The sequence below is a fragment of the Anneissia japonica genome, unplaced genomic scaffold, assembly GCF_011630105.1.
Source record: "Anneissia japonica isolate Jap-2015-1 unplaced genomic scaffold, ASM1163010v1 scaffold284776_len174044_cov101, whole genome shotgun sequence".
Lineage (NCBI taxonomy): Eukaryota > Metazoa > Echinodermata > Crinoidea > Comatulida > Comatulidae > Anneissia > Anneissia japonica.
The window spans coordinates 82324-93161 of record NW_022709638.1 but is presented as its reverse complement, the minus strand read 5'-3'; the positions used below and the strand labels follow the sequence as shown (position 1 = coordinate 93161).

Genomic DNA, 10838 nt, shown 5'->3' with positions numbered 1-10838 from the left:
CTCGGTCTGCACCATTTGGATGCGTTTCTCTCTCATGCTTCGCACAAAATTAAACACATCCACCTTCCCTTCTTGCTTTGACATGTCCAGCATTGAAGCGATTGCAATAATTGTACCAGTCCTACCAGCTCCAGCACTGCAACAAATAATGAGTTTTAAGTAATTATATCATCGTGTATAATCATCAAATAACCGACGATCCATTGGAAGGCTTATAAAAAAATCCATCTCCAAGTTTTAAGACAACATATGTCGTGAGCACGTTAAGAATGATTCAAACCTATTATTTATTATCATCACATTAATAAGTGAAACTATAAAAGAGCCTTAAATAATGAAAACCGGAAAAGCAAATTGTAAATGGAATTGAGAGGATTGGATGGTATGAGAGGAGCTGAGAGCTAGTGTTTGTGCGAATAATAATCATCATCATTTCAGCTGTTGTCGGCCCACTGCAGAGTGAAAACCTCTCCCCAAGTTGAACACATCCACGTCTGTCCTGCTGTGCAGTCCCCTCATCTAGGAAAGACGGGCAAATCCCACGATTTCATCCCTCCGTCGAATTTTAGGTCTTCCTTTTAGTGTCTATTCTGGGAGTCCATTCAGCTGTTAACTTCGTCCATCTGTTGTCATTTGTTCGCTTAAAATATTTTTTTTTGCACTTTTTAGGGTCGTTTATTCAAACTCGGAACTCATTCTAACGGGCACTTATGAAAACAAAGTGGAATTTGAGGGGCGCTTATGAGTGCAAATTGAGAGGGTGTTTCAAGCGCTTTTTTAAAGAAAGAAATAAAGATTATACAAGCACATATGAAAACCGAAGTTTTCTGGCGCAGACAAAATAATAACCGTTCAGTTAAAATTAACGGTGGTAGTGTTGGTAGTAGTGGTTGTGGTGATGGAGTTAATTTTTTAACTGATTGAGGTTAAGAGGATCATTGCAGAGCTTCTTCAGGATGAGAACGTGCTAAATGTGCAATTTGTAGGGGAAAAAGAGAAGCAGGACTAGTCATTGACTGCCGACTCATTGTCAAATGTAAGAAGAGACGAAATTTGAAAAGATATTGTCCAGCTTTCGTCTGTTTAGTTGAATTATTCTCATATTGAAATTGTCATTAGAAAAAAAAAGAATTCATTCCCCACCTGAAATCATGCCAACCAGAGTCACAAAAAAAATACATGCAGGAGTGTCGAGGTCTAATAACATTAGCTGTGCGTATTTGAATGATTTGTGATAGTCGTAGTAAATGGTTCTCTTCACAGCTCTTAGCGATACGAATATGAATAAATTGAATGTGATTATAATGAAGATTTTTTCGGGTTATTAGGTAGACTTAACCTCCTGGTATACATTTTTTTTTTTGATGGATTAAAATGTACTGTATTGTAAGTATTATAATGAATTATTTCAGCGTTGCATTATTCTTCATTTCTGAATCATTTTGTTATCTAATTACCATTTTCCTTTCTAGCACTTGGCTAGGACGGTCTAGGCTTAATTCGTGTTAACCAGCGCCGTAGAGCGATATTTGTTTAGGCAGTGTCGATTGATGGCGCTATAGAATTGTGCAATAAAGTCATGAATAGTCATGTGGTATTAGACCTCGGTGTAATAGTCATGTAGGTCTAATTTCTAGTTATTGCACTTTATATTTTGTAATTAGAAAATTTGGTTTAGTTCCATTTTATGCTCACTATTATTGTTTAAGTCTGCCATAAACCAGGTGTAGTTGACCATTTGGTTTAAGGCATGAGACTGTAATAACAAAATACTTACCTAAACTATGCAGACATACAAAAAACTGTCTCTATAAGAGACAGATATATATATATATATATATTAGAAATGATTAATGATTAGATAAGTATTGATGATAAGTATTTTTTGAAGGTTTGCATGGCGAAGTAATAACATATAATATGCCTATGTTTAAGCTAATAAGGATTAGGCTATGATTTTACACTACGATTACAAAAAAAGATTTTTAAGATCCACTCAGTCACGCCGAGTAGTTGTACGAAAATAAGTTTGTTTACTTGAAAATAAGTACAATATATAATATGTAATTCATGGAAAACGATGACAATAATTAAATAATGGTGACGATAGGCCTAATGATGATGTCTACGAATAAACAGGCCTATAATAAACATAGTTGATTTCTCGTAACCAGTGGGTCTTTTTTTCTATTATACTGGCATCACCCTATCTTAAAAAAAAAATACTGGAGCGATGGTGGAGTTGGATTCGTCGTGCGCGACGGTTTTGCGACCGTGGCATGGCCGGCGGAAGCGGCCCCCCTCCCAATTTTTTGCCAAAAATATATAATGTCTGGAGATTTTTGTATGATCGGAAATGCAAAAAAAAAAGAAGGAGGGAAGAAGGAGGAGAAGGATGGAAAAGAAGAATGTTTATCCAGTACCCGACCGAGTTACATTTTCTCGCAATTCATATTGGCGGATCTGGGGGAGGGAGGCATTGGTCCTGACCCCTCCCTTGGGCAACAAAAAGGGCAAAAAGAAAAGAATTCTAGATCTACCTTTTCTGGACCCGTTTTTTTTTTTTTTTTTTTTTTTTTTTTGGCTATTAGAAAATTCGAATTTTGAAGAATTTAAAATTCATTAAAACTAATTTTTTAATGTTAAAGCTTGTGCTTGCTCTCCTTTGACTTCTAAGGTATAACACATAGACCCAAACTCAAGAAAGAAAATTTAAGATAGAGCGTTTTACCTAAAAGAAGGGCCTCAATGTGTAATGATGCTGAAAGTATGTTTGTAATAAATAAAGCCATAAGGAAAATGCGTATATTCAGTTTAAAAAAAAACGAGTGTGGCCATATAGAACATAAGAGCATTTCTTGTTGAGGTAGGCCAATTTTCTCTAAAAATTGCACATTTTAGGGAGTTTTGATCAATTCCGACGCAATTAGAATTGAAAACACAATTTGTTTTCGGGTTGAAGCTTGTGCTTGCCCTCCTTTGCCTTCTAAGTTATTTAAAAAAATAATAGTACCAAACTTGCGTAACCACCGGGGGACAAGGAGAAAATATCCATCTGTGGAAAATCTTTCCCCATTGAATGCCCTTTTCACCCGGGAGAGTTCCTGAAAATCTCAAATTTTAAATCGCATCTTTTGTTGAGGTAGGCCAATTCCCTTTAAAAATTGCACATTTTAGGAGTTTTGATCAATTCCGACGAAATTAGAATTAAAAAAAAAAACAAAAACAAAAATTTTTCGAAGGGCCTCAATGTGTAATGATGTTGAAAGTATGTTTGTAATAAATAAAGCAATAAGGAAAATGCTTATATTCAGTTTAAAAAAAAAACGAGTGTGGCCATATATAACATAAGAGCATTTCTTGTTGAAGTAGGCCAATTTCATCTAAAAATTGCACATTTTAGGGAGTTTTGATTAATTCCGACGAAATTAGAATTAAAAACACAACAATTTTTCGCGCGCTTCGCGCGCATTTCTTAGGATTAAAGCTTGTGCTTGCCCTTCTTTGCCTTCTAAGTTATTTAAAAACATAATAGTACCAAACTTGAGAAAGAAAATTTAAGATAGATCGTTTTACCTAAAAGAATGGCCTCAATGTGTAACAATGGTGAAAGAATAAGCCTATGATTGTAATAAATAAAACCACGATGAAAATGCTTATATTTAGTTTCACACGTGTGTGGCCTATATTAATAATAAAATAAGCCCTATGTCGTATTGTTTTCTATATGGTGGGTGGGGGGGGGGTATCACCCAAAACCCCTGTTACACGCCTCCTTATAAGTGGGGCCCCCACTTTGAAAAACGTTCCGCCGGCCCTGCGTGGTATGCTGCACTGAGTGCCGACTTTAGATTCGCTGCTGTGTGCGTTCACAGCTTGGACTAGGAACGAAATACACTGTAAAATATAAATTATACTGTAGTAAAATCACCTCATCTTTCAGATTTTTTGCACACAAGATGGAGAAAATCGGCACTATATCAATATAGTGATCAGTCGGGAATTAGAAAATTCAGTGCTAATATAACTGATGACGTCACCACTGAATTATGATTCAAATTAGCGCTGTTGATTTAATGTAATAAGGATACGATGCTATAAGCATTCAACATTATTTACCTTGGCATGCAATAAACTCATGTGGTGTCGTATATCCCTGAAAAGAAGCAACTTACAATATTGTGAACTTTGCAAATATTATCCACATTATTATGTAATAAGAGTGTAAAGACAATAGACAAACTGTAATATTTTATAGTATTAAGCACATGTACTGAAAAATATTATTAAATTAAAAGTTTAATACAATAATTGCATATCTTGTCATATTGTGTCTATTTTCGAGAATGTAATATAATCAGTACTTACATCTATATACGAAGCATTTATATAGTCCGACTCAGGAATGTTTTTCCAGAGACCAAGCACTACACGAGAATTATCATCTGACAAAATAGAATTTGCCAATATATAATGTTTTGTGGTATCACTGCCATCAAGGTGAAAATTGTGTTGGCTCTCGATGACTGAGAGAGGAAATTGTAAGGTAGGGTGAGGTGGGGTTGGAGTTTTCTTGACAGTAAAGACATTAAATGGTGTCATATTTCCGAAAAGTATAAAACAGTATTTCTCTTGCAACTGTATATCTAATTTATAGAATTTTTTTTTGACCAAAATGCCCTTTATGTAAGGAGGAAAGAAGGAATTGCTCGGAAACAGAACCCTGTCAGCATGCTGCTGACTTGGTAAGAAACTGCTCAGAAACAGCCCAGTCAGCATGCTGCTGACTAGGTATCTAAACAAAAACAATGGCTTTTCAAGCTACTGCTGTGAAAAACCCAAAAAATAACAAAAACAAAAAGAAAACACATAGTTATCAACAAACGTAACATTTCTAAAATGGTGACACTGATGTCCTGATGGCGATGTTTATCGATATGCTTGAGTTTGTATTGATACTCACATGGAATAATATTTGCGTATCTGTTTTTCGTTCTATTCTTAGAGTTTTTCGCAGCAGTCCAAGGGAATAGTGGCTTATTGCCAAGGTCCTGTTAAGAAGAAAATTACCACGTAATATTTGCAGAAATATTAAGAAGATAATATTAAACAAAAATTAATGCATTTATTTGTGTTATATTTTACTTTTCGTGGACCAAGAAACGTTATTATTATCAGGTTGGATTAAGTGTATCAATGCATATACAACAATAAAACTATCCACTACATATATTAAAAATGACCGATAGAAGATGATGGTGCATCAATATATTATTTTAATTATATTTTTACAAATTTGTATGCACTTACTTTAAGTTTAAATCCTTAAAAAAAAAACGATACACATATCATTCACCTTTTATGAGGATTAGAGAGTGAATTTGCTTTTGTCTGTCAATTGACACTGAAACCATACCACCCAAAAATGAAGTAGATGTGGACTAGTAGGACATACCTCAAATTCTTTCGCAAATCCGTTTTCTAAGCTCTTGTTTCGATTCATGACGTAATCATGTAACTTTGCTAACTCGATCGGCTTGTATTCCTGATTTTCCAAGTTTGTGTTTCCATAAATAGGTTCAGCGTTTGCGTACAAATTTCTGACTGTAGGATCATTGTCATCATAATCATCTAAGTAGTTTACTTCAACTGAACTAGCATGACCCTCCACAGCAGCCAGCATTTCATTTTCTATTAGAAGCAAACAAAAAGGTTAAGTACTTGAAATGAATTAACTTGAATTTATAAAAACAGTAAGAATAACAGGCTACAGGAAGTTGTTACAGACTTAAATTGTTGGTTAGTCTTGTCTATTCTATCAGATGTTAATGTTTATAGACTCTCGTCTTTTAGGCTTAATTTTTCATGGTATTGCAAAGGCGTAGAAAGAAATAATTATTTTTTCGATTGATATTTGTAATGACGTGTGACTTTAGTAATGGTACTGCTAAGTAATAATAACGACAATGTTAATAATAAAGATAATAATAATGGTAAAGACAATTATAATAATGATGAAAATTATACTGACGATGATAAGCGATGTTTGTATTCAGTGATTGTGGTATGAGTGATGACCATTATATCAATAATAATGTTAGGTGATAATAGTTATGAGTGACTGATGGTTAATGATCATTAATATAATGATGATTATGATAATATTTATAATGATGAAAACTATGATTAGAGTGATGATAGATTACGACGATGATAGTAGTAATGAATTAATTATAGTCTATGTTAAATTATGAAGACAATGATGATAAATACTGTTTAAAATTACAGTAATTTAACTATCTCACCTATTCCATGTACTATCTCTTGTTGAATGACAGGAGTTCTAACAATATCTTTGTTCGAATTGCGGCGTCTACAAAAAAAAGGGAAAAAAATACATACGGTAAACAACTGATATTTATATACAGGTAAATAATAAATTAGATTGATGGAGTAAATAATTTTAACTGAATAATAATAATAATAATAATAATAATATTATCATTAATGATAATAATAATAATAATAATTAAAAAAAAATAATAATAATAATATTTATGATATCTGATATAGTATCTGTACACACAAATCACTCACGTTAATGTGTCCCCTGATACTATTTATGAATAATTCTTTAATATTGTATAATAATTTACTATTGTATTTAGGAATTGTTGAAATAATAATACTAAAAGGCCATTTAGAAGATAATATGATATAATTACCGTAAATCAATTAAACAATCTGATAAAAGTCATACAATTTTGTTGGTGAGATATACTTATACATAGATATAATGATGTACCAAAGGTAGTAAATACTTACCGTTTAACAAAAATAAACAGAACAATTGCAAAAATTGCTATAGCTACACCTCCCGTCAGACCACCTATAAAAGCACCTAAACAAAAATAAATAATAATAAAAAAAAACACAGAAATATAATTGATCTGAAAAATGGGTGTGTGCATAAAATATTATAAGATCAGGTATTTTGCATTTGATATAATAACCCGGTGTGATGCTACAATCTTGCATATTCGTAGTAAAGCATGCTTAATCTAGAAGGCTTTTATCTCGAAAATTATAATCAACAAAACTGCATCTCCGGAGAGAAACATTGCCACAAGTCAATTTAAGTTCATCTTTCTCTTGATTACTATAAAATTAAAAAAATATAATTATAATAGTAAGCATTATTAGGAGATCCCGTCCCGACGTATTTCATAGATATTCCCCGGCAAGGTCAATTGATTGATTTCCGGTGGAGAGTTTGGGCCGAATCCTCTGGAGGCATTCTGCATTTCAGAGGCCTTAATGAAATCCTGAAACGCATAATTCGTGTATAGGCACATTGTATTTAAATTTTCATTAATGTAGGTGTAGTCTGGGACCTGAAATAGTTACGCTTTATGTCCTTCACATATGTGTGCCTGCAGATAACATCGTTCATATGGATCAATCTGTAATCACTAGAGCTGATCAATTTCCAACTAATTTCGTACCACAGTTATTAAAAATCAACGATTTGAAGAGCTGGCAAATAAAATGCAAACAATAGCATTTCTCGATAATTAAGCACAGTTTTAGTGTACTTATAAGGTTTTTTTGGGGTCCAATATTGAGGAGTCATTGTGGGGCTTTAGGACCAGAAGCTCCGACAAATTGCATTTTGAGAACTGTTATTACAATGGATTTCTGAAACCCATGATTCGTCGTTTACAAATAAAATGCAATTTATTATTACATTTTTTTTCGATAATTAGAAACTATTTTAGTGAAGCAATTGGTTTTAAAAAGTGGACATTCAAAATGAATGTTGATGGGTGGGCGTTTGTACCCGTGCCATTTGCACCATCTGTCTACGGGCCTGCAACTGAAAGAGGGTCACGAATGATAAATAAGAAATAAAATTATATTATTAAAGAGGCATGTAGAAAGTAAAATGTGGACATATCACTTATTTTGTGAATTGTCCTGGTGAAGAGGATTTATTATATATTCATTGGACAAGGAGAAAAAATAACTAATAACTTTGCCTACTTTTATTCCATACTTTTATTATACATGTGATTTTAACCTAAAATCGTACCGATTCCTGTATTTTCTTTGTTTGTAGACATACTTTCAAAATCTGAGAAATTACCGTAGCCTTTGTGCGTCCTGGCTGCTACCTGAAATAATAAAAATACAATCATATTTCTACTCAACAAACAAAAATAATAATAATTATTGTAATAATTATAATAATAATGATGATGATAATAATAACAATAATAACAATAACAAGAAGAAGAAGAAGAAGGAGAAGGAGAAGAAGAAGGAGGAGGAGGAGAAGAAGACGGAGGAGGAGGAGGAGGAAGAGGAGGAGGAAGAGGAGGAGGAGGAGAAGAAGAAGAAGAAGAAGAAGAAGAAGGAGAAGAAGAAGAAGAAATAATTATTAATTATTATTATTATTATTATTATTATTATTATTAATTATTATTATTATTATTATTATTATTATTATTATTATTAATTATAATTATTTTGTTGCAATTTCAACTTTATTTCTCATTAAAGCAATGGCCCTATGTTTTGTTGTCGAAACAGCCATAGTAAGCTCACAGAGACCATGTTTTATGCACTATTTCTCCAAGACTCCAACCATTACCGTTACCAGTAAGTCTAGTTATTATTATTATTATTATTATTATTATTATTATTATTATTATTATTATTATTATTACTATTATTATTATTATTATTATTATTATTATTATTATTATTATTATTATTATTATTATTATTATTATTATTTGCACCTGGCTCTCATCTAACCGCCCTGCTTCAGATGTGGATGTTCATTCTCCACTACTGAAGCGTTCATTTGTGCTTAGACCTCATGCTCCATGGTATTTGTGCGACCACCATAAAATGAAGGTTGAACGCCGACGTTTAGAACGCAAGTGGTTGAGATCTGGTCTTTTGGTAGATAAACAACTGTATCGAGGCCAATGTACCAAATACAACGAACATCTTTGCAAAGCTAAAGCCCATTTCTACAAAAATAAAATTTTGGGGTGTTATCAACGCAAGCTATTTCGTGTTGTTGACCAATTAACATCAGTTAGCACTCTCTTCCTTCATATGATGATCCCAAAGTACTTGCTAACAGGTTTTCTGATTTTTTTCAAGTCAAAAATTGAAAAATATTGCAGCACACTGTTATCTGACTCTCCTCAAACTTTAACACCTGCGTTCGAGTCTTGCACAAGTGACTTTTCTCATTTTGTTGCTGTCTCTGAAGAGGAAGTTTTGGAGGTTATAATGTCATCTTCAATTACCTCATGTTCTCTTAACCCACTTCCATTGAAATTGTTCAAGGCTTGCTTCCTGCTCTCATACCAATTATAACTGAAGTTGTGAACACTTCCTTGAGCTCAGGTTTATTTCCATCTTCGCTTAAGCATGCCTGCATTACTCCCTTGTTGAAAAAGCCATCATTGAATGCTGAAGAACTTTCAAATTTTCGACCTATTTCCAATCTTCCATTCCTTGGGAAGGTCATCGAAAGGGTGGCATCCAATCAGCTGCAATCTCATCTTAGCAGCAATGGTTTATTCGCTTCTAGACAATCGGCCTATCGACCAAATCATAGTGTGGAATCTGCTCTTTTTTATGTCCAGAACGATATTCAGATTGCACTTGATAACCATAATGAGGTTTTAATGGTCCTTTTGGATTTTAGTGCTGCTTTCGATACCATCAATCATAAGCATTTACTAAACCGTCTATCCTCGCGCTATGGTATCTCTGGTATCGCCCACCAATGGTTTGCATCATATCTAGAGAATAGGTCTCAGTCTGTTGCTATCAAGGATGTTATGTCAAATCCCACTTTACTTACATTTGGTGTCCCTCAAGGCTCGGTTGTTGGGCCAATTTTATTTATTCTATTTACAGCTCCGCTGCTTGACATTATTGCTTCACATGATGTGAAGTATATCGCATATGCTGATGATACGCAGCTCTATGTTATTTTCCATCCAGATCAGCGCGATGCTGCTGTCAGTAGACTAGAATTGTGCATAGCCAAAGTTCGATCTTGGTGTCAGTCCAACAACCTTATAATGAATGATACAAAAACTGAACTCATTCATTTTTCATCATGTTTTAAGCCTGCTCGCTGGACTCCTTCTATCAAAATAGGGATGCATTCATTGAGCCTTCGCTGTCCTGTAGAAATCTTGGAGTTGTTATGGACTCTTCTCTTAGTATGTCTAATCAGGTACACAACATCTGTAAAGCCGGGCTTCAGTCAATTCGTAGAATTTGGAGTATCCGGAAGTACCTTTATCCTAGATCAACTGAGATTCTCGTTCATGCTTTTGTAACATCAAGGCTGGATTGTTGTAACTCATTGCTATATGGATTGCCAGCTAAGGATATTTCAAAACTTCAGCGAGTTCAGAATGCAGCTGCCCGTTTGGTCACTTTAAGCCCAATTAGGGATCATATCACTCCTGGCACCTTCATTGGCTTCCTGTAACACAGAGAATTACTTACAAGATTTTATTATTTGTTTTCAAAGCACTTCATAATTCCTCGCCAATGTTTATTTCACAACTCATTCATCCTTACATACCTAAGAGGTCTCTGAGATCTAGTTCAGAATCTCTACTTGCTCATTCCACTCGCCTGTCGACAAAGCATTATGGTAGTCGTTCTTTTTCTTGGGCATCTGTCTTTCTTTGGAATGCTCTGCCTATTACAATCCGACAGGCAACTTCCATTGATGATTTTAAGGCAGCTTTAAAAACTCACCTTTTTAGCTTGTATTTTTCTTAATTTTTTTT

At 33.8% G+C, this 10838-nt stretch overlaps 1 protein-coding gene across 1 annotated transcript in view; it reads right to left on the bottom strand.

Moving 5' to 3' along the window:
* Window positions 1-3975: 3975 nt before the first annotated feature.
* The window catches only part of LOC117106925 (receptor-type tyrosine-protein phosphatase T-like), a 32005-nt gene continuing 25142 nt past the window's right edge, over window positions 3976-10838 (bottom strand). Inside the window, exons 15-21 of the mRNA XM_033248447.1 lie at window positions 8093-8174; window positions 6826-6901; window positions 6306-6373; window positions 5456-5691; window positions 4964-5051; window positions 4369-4445; window positions 3976-4156 (exon numbers count right to left, since the gene is read on the bottom strand). Coding sequence (XP_033104338.1) covers window positions 4112-4156; window positions 4369-4445; window positions 4964-5051; window positions 5456-5691; window positions 6306-6373; window positions 6826-6901; window positions 8093-8174 — 672 coding nt within the window. The 3' untranslated portion in view covers window positions 3976-4111. The remainder of the gene's footprint in view (window positions 4157-4368; window positions 4446-4963; window positions 5052-5455; window positions 5692-6305; window positions 6374-6825; window positions 6902-8092; window positions 8175-10838) is intronic.